We start from the raw sequence: 23,018 nt of genomic DNA, 5'->3' as shown, positions 1-23,018 counted from the left end.
GCTGCGATCTCGGCTCACTGCAATCTCTGCCTCCCTGGTTCAAGTGATTCTTCTGACTCAGCCTCCTGAGTAGCTGGGATTACAGGTGCCTGCCACCACACCTAGCTAATTTTTATATTTTCAGTACAGACGGGTCTTCACCATGTTGGCCAGGCTGTTCTCAAACTCCTGACCTCAAGTGATCTGTCCACTTTAGCCTCTCAAAGTGCTGGGATTACAGGTGTGAGCCACTGCGCCCAGTCTGAAATTTTGATCAAGAGTAAGATATTTAACAAATGTAAATCATGTATTAAGTTTAGACATAGCCATTTGTCTCCCTGGAATGACTTTTTTCTTTGAACGACAGGACCCTTTTATTGACCACTCTATAACTGGGGTTGCTTTACCAAACACAACAATAAACATGGGTTTTTAGGCCAGGGAAAAAACATAACTAATAATTTCTTTGCAGAAGAAGCACATTAACCAGGTTCTACTCTTCAGCTTCATCATGAAAGCCTATTGCTATCACAGAACAATGTCAATGTTGATGATACTCACTCACCCAGTACTGCACATACTAAAGGACGGCAGGGAAGATTCTTGTCTGCTGCCTTCTTCCTGTGTCTCATAGGCTTCACACACACAAAATGAAGAAAGGAAATTAGGCACTGACATCCAATGGTCCATCATCATGTTCCTTGTGCAAATAAAATCACTACTGCAGGGATACTTCTTTTCTTTCCCTTTTTCGCATGGTGGGAGTGGAATGGGGTAGCAGGGGGTGAGGCGGGGAAGGGAGGACTTGTGAATGCTTCTCAGTTATCAGTGCACGCCTGCTACAAATTTACAATTCACAGCCTCAAAGGGCACTAGAGAATACTACAATGGGAAAACTGTTGGTTTTACTTTGCTTTTAGTTATTTTTTTATTTTTTATTTTTTATTTTTTTGAGACGGAGTCTCGCTCTGTCGCCCAGGCTGGAGTGCAGTGGCCGGATCTCAGCTCACTGCAAGCTCCGCCTCCCGGGTTCACACCATTCTCCTGCCTCAGCCTCCCAAGTAGCTGGGACTACAGGAGCCCGCCACCTCGCCCGGCTAGTTTTTTGTATTTTTTAGTAGAGACGGGGTTTCACCATGTTCGCCAGGATGGTCTCGATCTCCTGACCTCGTGATCTACCCGTCTCGGCCTCCCAAAGTGCTGGGATTACAGGCTTGAGCCACCGCGCCCGGCTGCTTTTAGTTATATAAGTGGCATTACTAACGACAAAAAGGTACACTGGTATTTTTGACAATAAATAAAAAAAAAAAAAAGAAGAACAAGTGATGGTGCCATCTATAGAAGCAGCAACAATAGAAGTGGCAAAAAAAAAAAAAAAAAAGTAAGTTTTAAATCTAAACCTCAATGTAATTTTTTTTTTTTTTTTTTTTTTTTTTTTGCTGGAGTGCAGTGGCACGATCTCAGCTCACTGCAAGCTCCGCCTCCCAGGTTCACACCATTCTCCTGATTCAGCCTCTTGAGTAGCCAGGACTACAGGCGCCCACCACCACACCCGGCTAATTTCTTGCATTTTTAGTAGAGACGGAGTTTCACCCTGTTAGCCAGAATGGTCTCGATCTCCTGACCTCATGATCCACCTGCCTTGGCCTCCCAAAGTGTTGGGATTACAGGCGTGAGCCACCAGGCCCAGCCCTCAATGTGATATTTTTTTTAACATACCTCCAAGTTTTAGGAAATTCCCTGATCCTCCATATTCTATTTACCCACTTCTCAGATGAACAAATCAGAGCAGCAGCTAGTCTTAACCGATCAAAAATTATACTACATTTTGAAAACAAAAGGCTTAGAACGATTTCCTTGCTAAAACCTATGTTATCGAAATCCAGTATCAGGCCAGGCGCGGTGGCTCATGCCTGTAATCTCAGCACTTTGGGAGGCCAAGGCGGGCAGATCATCTGAGGTCAGGAGCTGAAGACCAGCCTGGCCAACATGGTGAAACCCTTCTGTAAGGAAAATACAAAAATTAGCCGAGCGTGGTGGTGGGCACCTGTAATCCCAGCTACTCGGGAGGTGGAGGCAGAAGAACTGCTTGAGCCCAAGAGGCAGAGGTTGCAGTGAGCAGAGATCACACCACTGCACTCCAGCCTGGGATAGAGAGAGAGACTCCGTCTCAAAAAAATAAAAAAGACAAAAAAAAAAAAAAGAAATCCAGCATCATTGCCACGCTTGTGAATTTTCCAAAACTCTCGAATAAGAAACAGCTCCACGACACACAAAAATCCCAACAAGCATGGGTCTGTTGAACAGCCGTCATGCAAAGCCCTTTGGCACAACTTTACACCCACATTTGTTCTAGTAGGATCAATTTCATCCCAACTCTGCCGACATACAAAAAATTTCCTCTAAGAAAAAACAAGAAGCAAAAGAAACACCTACCATTCTATGTAAGTTTACTCGAAAATTCATGTTGTCATCATGCAAAAATGCATTGGCATATTGATCCTAATAAAAATATAGAGAAAAAGTAAGAAGTGAGAGCTATATTTAAGAAACTGCTTGTAATCTATCACACTTCGTACAAATCCTTGGACTTTAAGAACTACTTCCAAGGATCAGGTGGACAGCTAATAGGATGAGCCTAGAGGCTTATGTCAAACCCTACTTAAGCCATGAGATTTTTCTTTAGTATAATTTCCAGTGTATCTCTAACTGGTCAAAAATTTCCAAGCAAAAACAATAAAAATTGAGACACAGGGACTTAAGGCAGATGCTGAGAGGAATGAGAGGAATCTGTTTTCCTATTCCCTCTTCCGTCCCATCTGCCCAAGGAGCTGGTTCTGTTTGTGATAGCTTAAAGGTTTTCATAGGGGCTGCAGGATTCATGTGTAGGCTCCACACGAGGGTTTAGGAGCAAGAAGAAAAATCTGTGCTCTGCTGGGAATGGGCTCAGCCCAACAGAAGCAAACTGCTTCGCAGGCAGCATGGAAGCAGACAAGATTCTGTCTATTCCGGGCTTTCCTGAAGACTAATGGAAAATCAAAAACCTCTTACCATAGATTAGTAATAAACATCCCTTGGCCCTTTCCCAACACCTTTTCTGAAGATCTGACAAGACTCCAGACTCCAATTACAAGGAACCGTTACAATTTGTGAAAAACAACTCCTTTAAAGATTTTCTTAGAAAAATTTTTGAAAAGCAATTATACCAGGCCCACTGCTACTAAGCAGCTCTTCTATAACCAGCCACCCCTAATCTTGTGAAAAGGAGGTCATCTTTCCACAGAGAACATGAAGACAGAAAGACTGAGAGAGATCTCTACTTCATGTGGACTACCTTCACCATTTTTCTTAAGAGAGAAAAGAGCAGAGTGGGGAAGAGTAAAGGGACAGGTTGAAGCTATAAATTTAGCTCGAAACTCAAGTTCTGCCATGACTATGTGTCACCAAGATACATGGTGAGTTTGAACCCAATTAGTCCAACCAAAAGAGGCTTCTTAAAAAGCCAAAGCACCTCTTCTTTTTTCCCTTCAGCTCTTGCTCTTAGGCAAACTGCAATTACTGAGTTTCCAATTCCCCTCTCTGGCTTTACTCTCCACCCCTTCACCCCATCACAGGAAACCTGAGCTCCTTTTTTATTTTTATTCTTTAAACTGCTCCACTGCCTGGCATGGTGGCTCACCCCTGTAATCCCAGCACTTTGGGAGGCCGAGGTGGGTGGATCACCTGAGGTCAGGAGTTTGAGACCAGCCTGGCCAACATGGCAAAACCCCGTCTCTACTAAAATTAAAAAAATTAGCTGGGCAAGGTGGCGTGTGCCTGTAATCCCTGCTACTAGGGGGGCCGAGGCAGGAGGATCGCTTGAACCTGGGGGCGGAGGTTGCAGTAAGCCAAGATCATGCCACTGCACTCCAGCCTGGGCAACAGAGCGATATTCCGTCTCAAAACAAACAAACAAACAAACTGCTCCACAGTTTAAAAACACAGTGCTAAACAGCACAGAAGCAGACAAGACCCTGTCTATCTGTGGCTTCATCAAAGACTACACTGTAGTGGGAGAAGACAGATAACACAAAGAGGGAAGATTTTCTCTCCTAAACTTTAGGACCCTAAACATCATGAGACAGGAATGGGGTGAGGGGAGGCAGGGAAAGATAGCACTTTGTAAAAGGCTGCCTAATAGCAGAAGGCTGGTGAGACCTACCTCAGCAATACATGTAAGGATAATCAGACAGAGTTTGCCACTGTGAAGCCTGTGTTCATCTGTAAAGAAAAAAGAAACTCTTCTCTGTAAATCATCCAGACCATGTTTCAATATAGAACAAGGATGTAGATCATAAAAGGAAACACTCACACTTTCTCTTCCCACAAAATCCATAAATTAAAATCAAGGTACTACTATAGTAATTCTTGTTTCCCTTCTAGACAAAAGAATTCCCCCAGAAGATTTTTTTTTTTTAATATCCTGGTAGTCTATTAAACGGCTAACTACCTCCCTGAGAGCCATCTAACTCATAAGGTTCCTATTGTCATGGCTCAAATCGTGGCCATCACTCTCACATCAGCCCTTTGCTGATAGAACTTGAATAGTCAGGTCCATTTCCTTTCTCATCTGCCAGCTCTAAGCACCACCTACCACAAAATCTAGAAAGATTTCATGACTGCTCATAGCAAACTGACAATGAAATAAAAAAGAAATTAACTGGAGACTGAGGTCCAGCCCACGCTTCTCCTTGCAATTGTATACTTATGCCCTGGAAAGCTGTGAACTCTTGATCATTTTTCTTCCTGTCAAAGTTACTCATTCAACAAATATTTACTTAGCACCTACTATGTAGCAGGCACTGTGCAAGGCACTAGAGATACAGCACTGAACAAAACAGACAAAGGTCCCTGGTCTCACAACTCACATTCTAGTTATTAAAAAAGAAGAAGGCAAACTCAATAGCAGGGCTCTAAGCCCACACACAAAAGGACAAAAAAGAGCTAATCCATTACCGCCAAGTACAAGAACCCATCAAGCTTACTTTACTTTCCAGAAACTCTGTGGATGAAGGAGTGAAAAGGAGGTAAGAAAAGGATCATGCCAGTATAGCCAAAATAGACAAATGGTTCATGATTTTCAAATTAGCTTCAACAGGACCCAGACTGAAGTCCACTCTAGAGAGAAGACCTCTTAATGGATTACAGTGCTGTAGAAGTTAGCTATTACTATTTACCCTGACATTGACCTGCTTCTTTCTCAAAAATGGGATCTATCAATTAAAACCTGACAATTAGATGGCATAATGGCGATTACAGTCCACAAATATACTCACCTCTCCTCAGAGATAGGCATTGCAAAAAGAGTAATGATGATAATCCCTACCTGACATTTCCTATAGCTTCATCAAAGCCCCGATATAGCCAAAGAGCAATGCCCTTGCCTCTGGAAAACTAGATTCACAACTCTTCTACCTACCTTTAGCCACAGAGTTTCTATTGCACTATCCTCCCAAAAACTGAGAAGCAACTCCCACAGAAAAGCCTGCAGCTATCGCTCCACTTAAAATTTTTTTTTAATTTTTAAATTAAAGTGTTTATGAATACAAAACTAAGGCATATTTCATTATAGACAGTCTTTTAAACTCAAAAAAAGCATACACACACAAAACAATAAAAACCAAATTTAATCATACCACCCAAATGTTATAACTGTTAAGACTTTGGTGAATCAACTTTAAGTCTATGCACAGATATACATGGTTTTTACAGCTTTTTGCCTAGTATCTCTTGTAGAGGTTGAGCAGAAGCTTCTTTAAGGTGACACCACCAAAGTCAGAAAAATTCCAAGGAATAAAGGCTTTAAAACCGGGGGAAACCCACAGCAATAGGGGCCAGGCTTGGTGGCTCACACCTGTAATCCTAGCACTTTAGGAGGCTGAAGTGGGAGGATAACCTGAGGTCAGGAGTTGGAGACAAGCTTGGCCAACACAGTGAAACCCTGTCTCTACTAAAAATACAAAAGTCAGCCAGACGTGGTTGGCGTGCACCTGTAATCCCAGCTACTCAGGAGGCTGAGGCAGGAGAATTGCTTGAATCTGGGCAGCAGAGGTTGCAGTGAGCCGAGAAGATCGTGCCACCGCACTCCAGCCTGGGCGACAGAGTGAGACTCTGTCTCAAAAAACAAACAAACAAACAAACCAACAAACAAAACCAAGGGAATGATAAATACAAAATTGTGGAGAATGGAGAAGAGAGAAATGATTAGGGAGGGGACGCACAGGTAGCTTCAACAGCATTAATGTTGTTTCATTTAAGTTGGGTATTAGGTTCACATATGTTCATTTTATTATTATACTTCAGAAGTTACGCTATTTATTATAGTTATTATAAACTTTATACCTTATACATATCTATTAAAAGTATCTTTTGGAGTTTAAATGATAAATATATAATGAAAAAGAAAAAGATAATATCCTGGTGGGGGGGGTGGAAGCAGAGCCAAGAAAAAGTTGCTTCTATTGCTGCTAAAAACATAATGAGCTAGCCAAGGCAAGCAGCAGGTCAGGGGCTGAGGCAGGAAGAGAGCTGGACCAATAAAGCCACACAGGAGTCATTTTTGAAATTAACTCTTCATTCCTAACCTTGCCCTTTGCCATATTTAGGCTGCCTGTTGGCAAAGACCACTCATTGTGCAATTAATCAGCCTTTAATTTTGCCTTCCATTTTATGGATGGCAAGTGACCAGGACAAAGAGGCTTATATAATCACTAAAGCTAAAAATGAGTTCCAAGGGCCTCAGTTCACTGTGTTACATCAGGCAAAGCTAAAAGTTCATTTTCTAGGTCACATCCATGCAGTTTCTCTATTCTGTGGTTGCTGCAATACTTCTGAGAAAGGAAGAGGTTACCATTTCCATAAAGAAGCAATGGCTTCAAGAAAGTGACATACAAGTCTTGTTATCCTTGCTTGCCAGATCTCACTTGCCAAGTCTCAGAGGTTGTCAGCTATCTCTGCAGCTCCCAATGGATTGCTTTATGTTAGGAGTTAGTGACATGGACTACTTACATCTATCTCATCCCTAATACAGCTCTCTCTCTTGAAAGAGAACATTCGCAAGACATAAAGGAAGAAAAAAGTCTAAGTTTGCAAGGCAGAAATCGCCAAGAGCTAATACAACATGTCTGAGTGTAACATATCTTAGACTCTGCCCACCCAGGCTCCTTTCTGCTCTGGCAATTCTTCATTTTCCATACTTATCATTGATCTCTCCTACCTCTGTCTACCAATGTTTCTTTCTCACTCTAAAAGCCTCTGAATCCTGGTCTTTTCCTACCATGCAGTTCTTGCCTTTCAGCTCCATTCTGAAACTCCTGAAAACTCTCCAACCAGAAACCTACCTACCTCATTTGGCAAATAAGAGCCTTCTAGAGTATACTTAATGCCTAAGGGAATCTTAAACCACCTACAAGGCATTAATCTCTCCTCACAGAAAGTAAAGTGGCAAAACCATAGTATTTCAGCAATTTTGCTTCTAAAGTGGAACTGGTTTTTTGGTTATTTGGGAATCTGAAGTTCATCTGCAGACCATAATTTAAGAATCCAAATAGAAACTACTGAACAGTTAGTTCCTAAAAAGGATTTAAAGATTATTATAAAGAAGTCTTAAAAAGGAAGAATCTATGCCAAATTGTTAAGAGTGATTAACTCTGGAGAGTTTAAATTGCAAAGAACTTTCACTTTCTAAGTTAACTATTGCTAGAATGTTTTAATTTTTAGTAAGAATATTTCAATTATTTTTGTAATTAGGAAAAAATTCTTTTTTTTCTATTTTTTGGAGACAGCGTTTTGTCCTTGTCGCCCAGGCTACAGTGTAGTGGCGTGATTTTGGCTCACTGCAACCTCCGCCTCCCGCATTCAAGCGATTCTCATGCCTCAGTCTCCCAAGCAGCGGAGATTACAGGCACCCACCACCATGCTTGGTTGATTTTTGTATTTTTAGTAGAGACAGGGTTTCACCATGTTGGCCAGGCTGGTCTCAAAGTCCTGACCTCAGGTAATCCTCCAGCCTAGGCCTCCCAAAGTGCTGGGATTACAGGCGTGAGCCACAGTGCCTGGCCAAAAAAATCCTTTTAAATAGGAGAAGCCCACTGGATCAACCTGTAGGTACCAAAAGAAATGCTAATAAAAATATTCATTAAAATGCTAGCTTTGTGCCCCAAAAAAGCAAGCATTTTGGGGACAAATGGGGATATGGAAACAGGGACTAAATATTACATGATATTAGGGAATTCTTCTTGACTTTCTCAGATATAATAATGGTATTCTGGATATCTAGGAAAATGTCCTTAATATAAGTTAAAGGACTTATGTGTAAAGCAGAGTTATGATGTCTGCAACTTCATTTAAAATAATTCAGCCAGGCCAGGCGTGGTGGTTCATGCCTGTAATCCCAGTACTTTGGGAGGCCGAGGTGGGCGGATCACAAGGTCAGGGGTTTGAGACCAGCCTGGTCAACATGGTGAAACCCTGTCTCCACCAAAAATACAAAAATTAGCCAGGTGTGATGCCACGTGCCTGTAGTCCCAGCTACTCCAGAGGCTGAGGCAGGAGAATGGCTTAAACTTAGGAGGCAGAGGTTGCAGTGAGCCTTGGCTGCAATTCCCCTCTAGCCTAGCAAACAGAGCAAGACTCTGTCTCAAAAAAAATAAAATAAAATGATTCAGACAAAATAACAACAACGACACACAGAAAGAAATTTAAGTGCAAACCAAGTATGGCAAAATGTTAATGAGTATATAGGTACATCACTTCATAATTATTTTCAACTTCTGTATACTAGAATTTTTTCATTACAAAAAATGGGGAAAAAAATGCTAGCTTGGTGTCACCACGAAATCAAAGGCTTACTTCCAGGCAATCCTAAAACTGGGATATATTCCACTTATATCAGGTTCCTAGAGTAGTCAAATTTATAGAGGCAGAAAGCAGAATGGTGGCTGCCAGGCCTTGGGGCAAGGGGAAAATGGGGTGTTAGTGTTTAATGGGTACAGAGTTTCCATTTCATAAGATGAAGAAGTTCTGAGGCCAGGTGCAGTGGCTCACATCTGTAATCCCAGTACTTTGGGAGGCCAACGTAGGCAGATGACTTGAGCCCAGTTCAAGACCAGCCTGGCAACATGACAAAACCCCATATCTACAAAAAATACACACACACAAAAAAACTATCCAGGTATGGTGGTGCACACCTGTAGTCCCAGCTACTCAGGAGGTTGAGGTGGAAGAATTGCCTGAGCCCAGGAAGTCGAGGCTGCAGTGAGCTGAAATCACACCACTGCACTCCAGCCTGGGTAACAGACTGAGACCCTGCCTTCAAAAAAAAGAAAAAGAAAAAGTTCTAGAGATGGATGATGGCGGTTTTTTTTTTTTTTTTTTTTTTTAGAGAAGGAGTCTCTCTCTGTCGCCCAGGCTGGAGTGCAGTGGTGCGATCTCGGCTCAGTGCAAGCTCCGCCTCCGGGGTTCACGCCATTCTCCTGCCTCAGCCTCCCGAGTAGCTGGGACTACAGGTGGCCACCACTGCGCCGGATAATTTTTTTGCTTTTTTTTTTTTTTTTTTAGTAGAGATGGCGTTTCACCACTGTCTCAATCTCCGCCCACCTTGGCCTCCCAAAGTGCTGGGATTACAGGCGTGAGCCACCACGCCCAGCCTTTTTTTTTTTTTTTTGGAGATGAAGTCTTGCTCTGTCATGCAAGCTGGAGTGCAGTGGCATGATCTCAACTCTATACAACTTCCACCTCCCAGGTTCAAGTGATTCTCCTGTCTCAGCCTCCCGAGTAGCTAGGATTATAGGCACATGCCACCACACCCGGCTAATTTTTGTATTTTTAGTACAGACAAGGTTTTGCCATGTTGGCCAGGCTGGTTGTGAATCCCTGGCCTCAAGTGATTCTCCTGCCTCGGCCTCCCAAAGGGCTGGGATTACAGGTATGAGCCACCGCATTCAGCCAGTGATGATGGTTGTATAAAAATATGGAAGTAGGTAATGCAACTAAATAGTACATTTAAATATGGTTAAGATGGTAAATTTTGTTATATATACTTTACACAATAAAAACAAACACACAAAAATTGTGAACACTCACACATATCTGTATAAATAAAAATGCTAAGTAGGGGGAAAACAAAACTAAGATATTTACTGGACAGAATTTGCTGAGTGTTCTCCCAATCCCTTCCTAGGACAACCACTCCACTACTCTACCACCAAGTAAAAGGTCATAGCAAAATCATAAACAGAGGAAAAACAGGACATCACACAACAAAACCTCAAACTTTTCCAACACTCAATCCTCTCCCACTTCCACTCTTGCATTTCTAGGATGGGTACTGACACTTCTATTTTAAGTGTTTAAGAACACAGTCCCTCTGAATCTCACCTCTTCCTACTGTACTGTATACGACAGTCCTCTAATTCTCACCACGAGCTGATGCTTTCAGTTCCTGTCCTCAAAAGGGAATTCCCTGAAGCGTGTTAATCCCTCCACTTCCCACACATAAGAGTCTGCATCTCCTTACCACAATCTGCTAAGAAGATTTGCTAGTTTTCATAGAGACCAATTTTTTTCCTGTTCTATTTTTGAGTACTCCCCTCCAGCTTCAGGTTTTCCCAACACCACCTAATTGCCATCTAGCAGTGAGACATCACTGTTTTCCATCAATGAAGACCAAGTACACAAGGCCCCAAGGGTTCATCTTGTCAAAGATTCAAAATATTAATGTTGCTGTTTGATGCTAGCTGCCTGCCACACCTTCTACTTCCTGAGCCCCCAAAATAACTATGGCTTACCTTTGGTGTCCTGCATGACAATTGAGCTATACTTTAAAAAGGTTATCAGTAGATTACTGGTCTGTACATCTGCATCCAGTGGGAGTTCCACAGAACTTATAACTGGAATAGAACAGATAAAATGCACTTAGCCTGCAACCTATTCCATCTAACACTTCTACCCACATAGCCAATTTGCCAGCAGGCAAAAAAATCACTAAATAAGCTTTTTCCACAACAGAGGGAGGACCAAGTGCTCATCATAAAACTTTTATCTACTCTTCCTAACCCTGTAGAGCCCCCTTCCTATTCCCCAAATTAAGGCCAGTGACCTGCTCTCCTACCTAGGGCCAGTCTCCAAGAACAGTGCTTTTTCTCCCAACATCCTGGGAAGGGTATGTTACTTCCTGCCCCAAGTACTCCCAAAGAGTTTAAGGCCATTCTTTTTTTTTTTTTTTTTTGAGACGGAGTCTCACTCTGCCGCCCAGGCTGGAGTGCAGTGGCCGGATCTCAGCTCACTGCAAGCTCCGCCTCCCGGGTTCACACCATTCTCCTGCCTCAGCCTCCCGAGTAGCTGGGACTACAGGCGCCTGCCACGTCGCCCGGCTAGTTTTTGTATTTTTTTTAGTAGAGACGGGGTTTCACCATGTTAGCCAGGATGGTCTCGATCTCCTGACCTCGTGATCCGCCCGTCTCGGACTCCCAAAGTGCTGGGATTACAGGCTTGAGCCACCGCGCCCGGCCATGGCCATTCTTAAAGGTACTTTGATTTCTACCTAAAGGAAAAATCTATATTGAATATAAATGAGTTTTACTTTGATGGGTCTCCTACTTAAAATCAGTGAAGATTCCTTTCTAACAAGGAGAAATCTTGCTGAATTTTGAGAACAAGTCTTTAGGCTGGACGTACCCATGACAGAGAAGGGAAAATGTTAAGGCAGAACTATATTCAAATTCTACCACTATTAAGTGATAGAATTCCCTTCCCCCCGAAAGGGAACTGAAAAGGAATAGTAGACTGAAAACAGATGAACAGGCTAAGCACGGTGGCTCACGCCTGTAATCCCAGCACTTTGGGAGGCCAAGTTGGGCAGATCACCTGAGGTCAGGAGTTTGAGGCCAGCCTGGCCAACCTGGTAAAACCCCATCTCTACTAAAAATACAAAAATTAGCTGGGCATTGTGGCCGGTGCCTATAATCCCACCTATTAGGGAGGCTGAGGCAGGAGAATTACTTGAACCTGGGAGGCAGAGGTTGCAGTGAGCCAAGATGGTGCCACTGCACTGCACTCCAGCCTGGGTGACATGGCGAGACTCTCTCACAAATAAATACATAAATACAAACAGATGAACATTACTGATTGGAACAGCCTGGGAAATGCCACAGTCCCAGGGAACAATAAGGGATAACTGGTCTCTAATGACCAGGGCTGACCCATACAGAACACAGTTTGTTTTTTGTTTTTCTGTTTTTTTTCTTTTTGAGACAGAGTCTCGCTCTGTTGCCCAGGCTGGAGTGTGGTGGCGCCATCTCGGCTCACTGCAACCTCTGCCTCCTGGGTTCAAGCAATTCTCCTGCCTCAGCCTCCCAAATAGCTAGGATTACAGGTGCCCGCCACCACACTCAGCTGATTTTTGTGTTTTAGTAGAGATGGGGTTTCACCATGTTGGCCAGGCTGGTCTTGAACTCCTGACCTCAAGCAATCCACCCACCTTGGGCCTCCCAAAGTGTTGGGATTAAGGCATGAGCTACTGTTCCCAGCCCAGAACACAGTCTTAATGTAGGTTTCCCAAAATTCTAAGACTTTAAATTAGACTCAGACCTCTTGTTAAGTGTTTTTACACTGCCTAAGACATAATATATAAGTTAAAGAAGTCTTATAATGGCCCAGAAAAGCTAGAGAATCTATTTTCTGCTACATTTTCAGCCATGAAGACTCAGTTGACTTTGGAATATTACTCATAATATGTATTCATAATCGTAACAGATCCCCCTGGAGTTATTATGATATAAGCAGAGAACGTTTATTAACAGTGAGGAACATTTGCATATTATGAACCCATAATAAACAGCAAGCACAACAAAAAGCCTTATGAAAAGAAATCAGCATGCCCAACCCCTGGCTATTTTCCCAGTTAGGTCTCCAAGAGCTAATACAAGACAAATTTTTATGTTGAAATACTAAAAAGTTTTAATTCGTGTTATGGGTTAACGACCCAAGAATGTCATTTCAAACCACAGCCTATTTTGAAGCTCAGAACCAATAATCATCCCTTTGTCCAATACAAGGAGGCACCTAACTGTTAAGTGGGACTTTTTTCCTGCTCATACGCAGCAATTACTGGAAAACTATGTTACATAATATGTAAAAATATAGAAGTATATGTATTTTTAGTTTACCAGAAAGTCCTCTCATGCCAAGGCTGAGTTGTCAAATGCAAAGTCTGAGCTGAGAACAAATGTTATAGCTAAACTGCCGGCTTTTAAAAATATGGCTCCAGTGACATACCTTTAAATATAACTGGGCTACTGAACACCACTATAATTAAGATCCAAAAATTAAAAACAAGGTTGTAATACTTAGGAACCCTATGAAGGAAATGAGTTAGGAGACAGGGAAAAGAACAAATAGAACAGAGACAGAATAAAATCCCTCACAAATTAAAATCTTCTTCCTAAGGAAGAGTCATTCCTTGATCTTTGGCTTCATAATTCTTCCCAGCAGCTTTTGTCAAGGGAGACAGTCATTTGAAAGTGGGCTGACTTGATCTTCCCACTAGAAAAAATAAAAGCTCACTGGTTGTAGGTAAGTAAGCACAAATCCTGCCATTGCATAATCAAGTGTGTGGGTGGAAGTGTTCACAATGAACAGTTTGAAAGGCAGTTCTCTGAAGCATCCAAACTCCAACATCACATGGAACTCATATATATATATATATAGCTTTCGATATCCATGGTAACCGGGCAGGCTTCATTCTTAAAGAGAAAGTACAGTATTTCCATTGGGTTATTCTGTGGCCTGAATAAACAGAGACAAGTAGGCAATCCTTACTACTTGCTCCTTCTCAGTAAGATATTTTGGGGCTGGGCATGGTGGCTCATGCGTGTAATGCCAGCACTTTGGGAGCCCAAGGCAGGCGGATCACCTGAGGTCAGGAGTTCAAAACCAGCCTGGCCAACATGGTGAAACCCCATCTCTACTAAAAATACAAATATTGGCCAGGTGTGGTGGCTCACGCCTGAAATCCTAGCACTTTGGGAGGCCAAGGCAGATGGATCACGAGGTCAGGAGATTGAGATCATCCTGGCTAACACTGTGAAACCCCATCTCTACTAAAAATACAAAATATTAGCCGGGCGTGGTGGCATGCACCTGTAGTCCCAGGGAGGCTGAGACAGGACCTCACTTGAACCCGGCAGGTGGAGGTTGCAGTAAGCTGAGATCACGCCACTACACTCCAGCCTGGGCAACAGAGTGACACTCCATCTCAAAAATAAATAAATAAATAAATATAAAAACACAAAAATTAGCCAGGTGTTGTGCTGCATGCCTGTAATCTCAGCTACGCAGGAGGCTGATGCATGAGAATCACTTGAATCTGGGAGGCAGAGGTTGCAGTGAGCCAAGATCACACCACCACACTCTAGCCTAAATGACAGAGCAAGACTCTGTCTCAAAAAAAAAAAAAGATATTTTGGGATTTGGCTTTCAATTCTAAACAGATCCAATTTGCTATCAAACATATGACTAACAATGGCACCTCCCTATCATAGTTCTGTACTCTTTATACTGCCTGGAAATGTTACTGCCACAGGTAGTATATGAAAACTTGAAGGAGAGAAAGAATAAAGAAGGTCATTTCACATACAAACAGTGAGGAGGCAAAAAGAAAGGATCAAAGTTGGATTGTCTATACTTCTTTACCCAAAATAAGTTCAATCTTTGAGCTACAACATCAAATATTAACATAGATTGTTTTTAGGTTACAATATTCCACCAAACACACTCAGCCTATAACAGACCTCCAAGTTTTTGGCAAAAATTCATAATTTATTTTCTGTTCTTTTTCTTAGGTTCCAGCCATAAGATTTATGAAGGGGAAATTTTCACTGTTGTTGTTTTGAGGGAGAGAGATCTTACATATCCACCAAACTCCCAATTATAATACACTCAAAGCCTGTCATTTCCAACTGCGAGTGGCTGATAGACACATACAGTGAGTGAATGCCAGGTTCCATTCTCATTCATTTATTCAACAAATATTTATTAAGCAAGTACCATGCTGGGCACTACGCTGGGCATATAGTAGTAAACAAAATAGATAAGATCCTGCTCACATGTTTGGGTTATCAGTCTCCACTATCACTGATCTTAGGCAAACTGCTTCATTTCTCTGGCCTCAATTCCCTCACTGATCAAATGGTAACATCAGATAACATTACTATTTTACATTCATTTCAGTGCTTTATAATCACAAAGTGGCATTTTTCACAAAATATCTCATCTGAGCCTCACAAGGACCCTGACAGTGTGGCAGGACAGGCATTACTGACCTTTCAGGTCTAACACTCCATGCCTCTACAACTACTCCCTGAGGAGGAAAAGCTAGAGTTATGTAAGCTTATTTTACAGAGAAAATCACTTGACTGTCTTTTTCCAAAGTTTTCTTTGGAAATTTAGGAGGCCTGAAGAATAGTACTACAGACACATTTAGTGGAAAAAATTAACAACTACGTTCTTTGTTCAGCACAGTTACGCTCGCTCTGAGAGATCTAAGATCATATTAATTAAGAAAAGCAAAGTGGTGGTGGGCTCACCATCAGAGGAAGGTGGTGTTGTCCCAAGTGGTGTGACTGGGGTTGCAGGAGCAGGACTGACAGGGGTTGTCACCAAGCCCATTTCTGGATGGCTCTGAAAAAGATACACAGATGTGTAAAAAAACAGAAAATCCAGTTCTGCCTGAGTATCAAGTGCCTAATACCAATAAGGACTGGTATTCCAGACCTTATAATTTTTTTTTGAGACAGCATCTTGCTATGTTGTCCAAGCTGGTCTCAAAATCCTAGGCTCAAGTGCTCTCTTGCCTCAGTCTCCTGAGTAGGTGGGACTACAGATGTATGCCACTGTGCCCCTAGTCTCATAATTAGAAAGCTCACTGAGGCTGGGCACGGTGGATCACATCCACAATCCCAGCAGTTTGGGAGGCCGAGGCGGGCAGATCACGAGGTCAGCAGATCGAAACCATCCTGGCCAACACGGTGAAACTCCATCTCTACTAAAATACAAACAATTAGCTGGGCATGGTGGTGCATGCCTGTAGTCCCAGCTACTCGGAAGGCCGAGGCAGGGGAATCATTTGACTCCAGGAGGCAGAGGTTGCAGTGAGGCGACATCACGCCACTGCACTCTAGCCTGGTGACACAGCAAGACTCTGTCTCAAAAAAAAAAAAAAAAAAAGAAAGAAAGCTCACTGAGAAGGGACTAATTCTGCATTTAGCTCTCATGAGTACTTGATTACAGTTGATACTTGCTAATCTCTAATAAGCTCTGTGTGCTAAGTTATCTTAAGCAACTAGGTTTCCATTACGTAAGTTTTTCTGTGGCACCACAGAAATTTAAAAAAAAAAAAAAAAACTGGGGTAAACAAATATACAGGATTACTCTACAAGAGAGCAGAGAACATTTGCAATCCCATCCAGACCTGGGATCTCATCAGATCAACCGAAAACACATCAATAGGCTATTCTGATAACCACATAAATGACTAGTAGATGTAGATGAGTCAAGGGGATACCAGGTACTATAAAAAGAACTATTCAGCTGGGTGCAGCGGCTCACACCTGTAATCCTAGTACTTTTGGGAGGCCGAGCCAGGTGGATCACGAGGTCAGGAGATCGAGACCATCCTGGCTAACACGGTGAAACTCTGTCTCTACTAAAAATAAGCCAGGTGTGGTGGCGGGCGCCTGTAGTCCCAGCTTCTCGGGAGGCTAAGGCAGGAGAATGGCGTGAACCTGGGAGGCGGAGCTTGCAATGAGCTGAGATCGCGCCACTGCACTCCAGCTTGGACGACAGAGTGAGACTCTGTCTCCAAAAAAAAAAAAAAAAAAAGAGCTATTCAGATGCGGCCTTCCTGTTCCACAACAAACAAAAGTGTGTGTGCCTTCACTGGGAGGCAAAGACATGGTGAGACACCCAGTGGGGACCAAAACAGATAACTCTTCCGTCCCTGACCTTTCTTAGCCATTCCTCCCACATCAGCTCTTGAGAATTAAGCCGAGTGACAGCTGTTTTTAACTTCCCTTTTTTTCCCTAACAGCTTTACCAGCACTTTACCTTCCTCACCTCTTCCTTTAAAATCAGCTACAGGATTTGGAAAGCAGATAAGAGACAGAATGAAAATAATAACTAAAGTCTCTATGTTATCAGTCATGAAAACTCGTAAGTATTCTATGAAGCAGATCTCAAACTAGCATGATGCTTTTTAAGCATGACTTTCTGTGTTAAAATTCAAATCAAAAGATTCCATATACATCTACCCTTTGAGAAAAAGCATAAGCAAACTTTCCCTTAAAAGAACTCTACATACATATTTTAAACAGTCTGGCTTTAAGATAAAAACACTTTATCAATTTTTTAAAAGGGCTTTCATGGACAGCTCTTGAGTTCTCGCTCTACTTTAGTCCTCTTCTATGCCAATTACTGCGGCTATCCCTCAGGCATGTGATCCATCGTTCAGTATTCTGGGGGGTTTTCTGCTTTTTATTTTGTTTTGTTGTTTATTTATTTATTTTTCCTTGAGACAGAGTCTCACTCTGTCGCCCAGGCTAGAGTGCAATGGTGCGATCTTGGCTCACTGCAAGCTCTGCCTCCCAGGTTCACGCCATTCTCCTGCCTCAGCCTCCCAAGCAGCTGGGACTACAGGCACCCACCACCACGCCCGGCTAATTTTGTGTGTGTGTGTATTTTTAGTACAGACAGAGTTTTACCATGTTAGCCAGGATGGTCTCAATGTCCTGACCTTGTGATCCACCCACCCCAGCCTCCCAAAGTGCTGGGATTATAGACATGAACCATGGTGCAGGGTCCAGCGCTCAGTATTCTATGACTTCCTTTCAATGTATGTAAACCACATTATCTGCTAACAGCTAACTTTAACCTGGCCAAGATATTTTTTATTTTTTTCCTCTGAAAATTGGTGAGATAATAAGATGAGTGGCTTGGCCTATTTTATCTCCAGTTGTAATTCCACAGTGGTGTGGAAAGCAGAAAGCCCAATATAAAAATCCACATAGCAGATAATACCAGGGATTTCTAGTGAGCAAAATGAAGTCATCACAACTCATTTGGATTAACAGGATCAGTAAACTGTCCAAAAAAACTAACTTTGCACGTTATTAGACTCATTTCAGCACTGGATGGAAATATACATATTTGAGGACAGCACAAAACAAAGGCAACTGATTCAACCCTTGTTACTACCACTTACCAATGCAGCAGGGTTTAAACAAGTACAGCCAGACATGCTTTTCAATGGAATGAATCAGTATGAAACTTAGGGAGAAAAAAAAACACTGGGATTTTTAATGTAACCAACCTGAGCTAATACTGTGATGAAGTTGCGATTTAAATGAACAGCTTCATAAAGTGCCAGAAGAATGGCCTCATTGGTTCTAAAGAGAAAGAAAACAAATTGGAGTGGCTTTTATACTGGGGGAGTTAAAACAATATAACCATGAAGATAAGATTGGATTGCACCCCAGCACCTCATTATCAATTCCTTTGCATTTCTAAAGTTCCCCTTTACTCGCCATTTGGGCATATGCAAAAGTGTATAGGCAGGAGTCAGGGCCTTCACTTTAATTCCTTAGGACCAGTTCTCATCTACTTCATTATCTTCCCTCTGTTTTTCCACCTCAACCCAGTTAAGTCCTCAACTGGCTCAGACACCCATCACTCTTTTGTTTCATTGCAGAGATAGGCTGGCAACAGTTGTCAGCTTATTGTCGCTCAATACATATGAAAAACAGAAATGTCTAAGGGTCCATTATTGTTCAAAACCCATGAAACATTGGAAAATCACCAAAAAAGCATGATTCTGTACAAGATTAACAAGAGGTTACACTGTACATTCTCATATCCAGCAGGACAGCCCACACTAAAGTCCCAGTCACTGCACAAGAATGTCAGGCACTTACTGTACTGAGATTTTCTCATGGGCATCTGCTATGAACATGCTGCCCACCTGTGGAAGAAAAGGGGAATTGCAGACTTATAGCAGGAGGATATAAGAGGAGCTTTGTGTCTAGGAAGCCTTTTATCAGTGAAAGAAACAAGCTGCTTCCAGCTGGGGAGAACTTGGAACTCCGGGCCATAAGTCACACACACCAAAACCAGCCCACTTTGAAAATCTTAAAAGACTCATAAGTAATAAATGAAATAATGAGAATCCTACTAAATCATCTTGCCTTAAAAAGGGCCTTAAAGAAAAAGCCTAGTACTTTTGTCCAACTCTCCTGTTCAGTGTGTAAGTTTAGTCACTCTGACAGTTAACCTGCACATCCTCATCACTCTGTATCTTTCCTAGAAGTTGCTTATTTGAAGTCACAAACTAACTTAGGAAAAACTTCACAAAAGCAGGCTGACTTCAGCCAACATACAGCTATCTTTGGGAACAATATTTGGGTTTCAGACCAAAGCTGTCTATAGGAGATCCACTCTCCATTTTTCAGATAACAAAATCTTTAGTTTGTGTCCTAGTCAGAGCAAGTGAATAAGTAAATGGAGTAGGCTGCCTCTAATGTATATGATATCTCCCCCTAAAAAATACCTCTTCCACTTCCTTAATTATGCTTGAAACTATACACAAACCTATGTTGCTAGAGCTTTGTATGTTTGGTACAAAACCTTCTGAAAACTTGACTGAAAGGTAGAGATGTCTGGGAGCAGTATAATTGTATCTAATTCATTTAATCAAACGCCAATACAAAACTCATACTTCTCTAGCCCCTGAGAGAGTTCACTCATTTATATTTTGGAGTTAAAGCATTTATCAGGCCCCTTCCTGAGAACAGGCTGAGAAGGCAGAAGGAACAATTCATAAGCAGTGGGGGGAAAAAAATTGCAGAAGTGGAGGAGGACAGGGGGCAACTGCTTCTTGCAATTAACCAAAAAATTGTCTTGCCCTAGAACTGATTACTTGGATAATAATGCCCAGAAGACAGACTTTCTGAATCTGCCTAGATTCTAGAATCTCCTAGATTTCTCTCTTCAAAATCAGTCCCAGATTATCTGGTACCAAATGCCAAGAAACCTTGCCCTGGAGTCTTATAAACTGGACCAACAACTTCCCCAAAATTCAGACCTCTACGCCCAAACCCTAAGCTATTAGAAGAGTGGCTCAGATCTACTGCACAATCGCTCAACCCTGGGACCAGCTATGAGGACCAAACAGCCATGGCAGACAGCAAAGGTGCATTCAGGGGAGGACTCAGATCCAAACCCTACTATACTGTGTTCCACAAGGTCAGTGTCCAAACGGAGCCAACTCTTCAGGAAGCAAATTCTGGCTTAACGTGTACCTTTTCTTTAGCCTTTAAAAAATTAATTAATTAATTAACTAATGTGGAAAAACGAAGTACCAGAGAAACCAAAGCTCTCCTTTCCCCTATCTCACTTGGTTTTGAATCTCACTAAAGGTACATCAAAAGTGGGGATTATAAAAAAAAAAAGAAAGAAAGAAACTCACTAAAGGAAATACACTCCCCAAGAAAATCTGCTCTGAGCAGCCTCTCTCGTCATCATGCCATCACTTCAAATATCTGAACTTCGAAGCCCAATTTGTCCACCCCTGCAGACCACACTGTTTCTGTTTTTTTCAGGAGAAAAAAAAAAAAAAGCAGGACTTACCATATTTGTTAAAGCAGAGAAGAAACCACTTTGGTGTTCTTCTTCCTTGTCTTTATACTGCCTAAACAAAAATAACTAAATTCAACTTTAGATTATTTATCAAGTATGTCTTTGTCTTTGGCATTTGGGGTAATCAGGGCAAAGTCTCCCCCTCTCTTTTTTTTGACACAGAGTCTCACTCTGTTGCCCAGGCTGGAGTGCAGTGGCGCAATCTCGGCTCACTACAAGCTCCGCCTCCCAGGTTCACGCCATTCTCCTGCCTCAGCCTACCACATCCAGCGCCCGCCACCACACCTGGCTAATTTTTTGTATTTTTAGTAGAGACAGAGTTTCACCGTGTTAACCCGAATGGTCTCAATCTCCTGACCTCGTGATCCACCTGCCTCGGCCTCCCAAAGTGCTGGGATTACAGGAGTGAGCCACTGCACCCGGCCAGGGTGGAACACTCTTAATATTCTCTGACTCCAGAAAACTAAAGCATTATGACAATCAAGCATTACGACAATCCCTGTAAGCTAAAAGGCACCTGTCTGCTCTTGAGATAGTGTGTACCAAAATGCCTGGTTACTTTGGGAGAGACTTAGACTTAGAAAGTAGGCTGCAAAAGTGCCCTAACATATAGCTGATTCAGTTATTTCTTAAACAATCTATTACTTGAAAAGTGTGACAGTAAAATTACTTTAGGGCTAGAACACTGAAAATCTTGTTTCTTTTTAAAGGAGGAGGAAGGAAATCAGTAAACTAAACTCTCTGCAGAGATGGGACAGATTTGAAGTTCTGATATCCAACTGTGTGTAAGAAAAGTCTAGAGAGGAGCATGAAAGATCCTGCCTGTCCCTTGCCAGGATTAGGGATACTTCTGGTTTCCATTCACTAATGCCAGATCCTTCCAGCAAAAGGGAAAGCAAGCATCGATGAAGGGAGCCCCCAGGAGAAAGAGGGACTCTGGGAAGTTGAGGTTCATTCCCAATAAAAAAGAAACATCTGTCAAACTAGGGCTTAATATACTTTCTCCTTTTATATATTTTTTAAGATAACAAAAAAGCAGTCTCCACAGCCTTTTTTATATATTTGTATGCTACACTGGACTAAATGGAAGTGCCCACTTGTGGCTGGAAGACTAGTTAAAATGCTCTGTAATAAAATACCAAGAGTTGCAAAGGAATGTGCCTAATTGCCTTAAGAGACACTAACCTAGTGGCTACTTTTCCCCTGGTGTTAAAAACAATCCCTGCTAAGGCCATCAAGCAAAGCTAGAGCAAATACATCTGCCAGGGCCTGTACCTCTGAATACTCTTAGAGTAGGTAAGGGAATTTCACCCAAGAACTCTAACAAAATTCGAACAACCAATGCAAATGAAAATCAGACCCCCTTCCATTCTGGAAAGGTGGACTTACCTGTTGTACTCAGATAAAGCCTGAGCAATTACAAGCCCCATTCCCTAGAAGGGAAAAGATAGCATAGGTGAAATAAGACAGCAGCCTTTGAGGGTTGGTAATGATGTTAGAACTAGGTCAGAAAGAACACTAATTAGCCCAAGAAGTCCTGCCTGAATGTTGGCGACAAGGACAGAAATTCTGAAAGGCACTGTCAAAGCATCAAAAGGAAGTTCTTTGGGAAGATTTTTCTTATCTAATTATCTTAATGTTCCCAGGTACAATTAAAATGGATTATCAAGCAGTGAAACAGACCAGGGCCCAGATTGTTGACAATTTCACTGGGATCATTTTCACTCTGAAAGACAAGATCCAGTTAGAATCTTCAAACAAAAAGCCCTCAAATGTCTCCAAAACAGCCATAGCAAAGTGACAATGAGTCCATGCTAAACGAAGGTGCACATAGATAAGCCACTTTCTTTCAAGTCACAGGAATGTAAAGGGAAGTAGCATCCAATACATGTTAAAGTGACTTATCAACTTCCCCCAGAACCTGTGATGCATAACACAAAGATCAATTAAGGCCACAGCATGAATCATGTGTGTACTTTTTTCATAAAGGAAATTGGAAAGAAGGAATAGGGTAGGATGGAAAGGGAATAAAGCAAGACACATGGTCATCTTCTTCCTCCCTATATTCAGAGATCAGATATTATTTCCCAAACTTTCAAGGATATATATAGTAGATACAGATCATCCCCATGTTTCAGCTTCACCAAGTCAGGCTTATAAATACTATCTGGTTAGTTCTAAAAGAAGGACTCTCCCATCATTTAGTCATCTAAGCTTTCTTATTCTTGAATGTGTAATTTATTAACTTTGTAGGATAATCAACTTCAGCACACTATAACATGAAACATAACCACTTCATCACGATTAGCAAGCAA

At 42.0% G+C, this 23,018-nt stretch overlaps 1 protein-coding gene across 3 annotated transcripts in view; it reads right to left on the bottom strand.

Moving 5' to 3' along the window:
- The window catches only part of ARMH3 (armadillo like helical domain containing 3), a 230,573-nt gene that overhangs the window by 158,396 nt on the left and 49,159 nt on the right, over nucleotides 1-23,018 (bottom strand). Inside the window, exons 10-18 of one of the 3 annotated variants that reach the window (XM_033184890.1) lie at nucleotides 22,093-22,136; nucleotides 20,695-20,755; nucleotides 18,984-19,030; nucleotides 18,383-18,458; nucleotides 15,603-15,696; nucleotides 10,806-10,907; nucleotides 4,181-4,239; nucleotides 2,416-2,481; nucleotides 545-614 (exon numbers count right to left, since the gene is read on the bottom strand). In XM_033184890.1, the coding sequence (XP_033040781.1) occupies nucleotides 545-614; nucleotides 2,416-2,481; nucleotides 4,181-4,239; nucleotides 10,806-10,907; nucleotides 15,603-15,696; nucleotides 18,383-18,458; nucleotides 18,984-19,030; nucleotides 20,695-20,755; nucleotides 22,093-22,136 (619 nt within the window). The remainder of the gene's footprint in view (nucleotides 1-544; nucleotides 615-2,415; nucleotides 2,482-4,180; nucleotides 4,240-10,805; nucleotides 10,908-15,602; nucleotides 15,697-18,382; nucleotides 18,459-18,983; nucleotides 19,031-20,694; nucleotides 20,756-22,092; nucleotides 22,137-23,018) is intronic. The other 2 variants (XM_033184899.1, XM_033184909.1) reach the window with 2 other exon arrangements.

Source organism: Trachypithecus francoisi, unplaced genomic scaffold (assembly GCF_009764315.1).
Source record: "Trachypithecus francoisi isolate TF-2019V2 unplaced genomic scaffold, Tfra_2.0 Contig01579, whole genome shotgun sequence".
Lineage (NCBI taxonomy): Eukaryota > Metazoa > Chordata > Mammalia > Primates > Cercopithecidae > Trachypithecus > Trachypithecus francoisi.
This window is presented reverse-complemented; position numbering and strand designations above follow the sequence as displayed.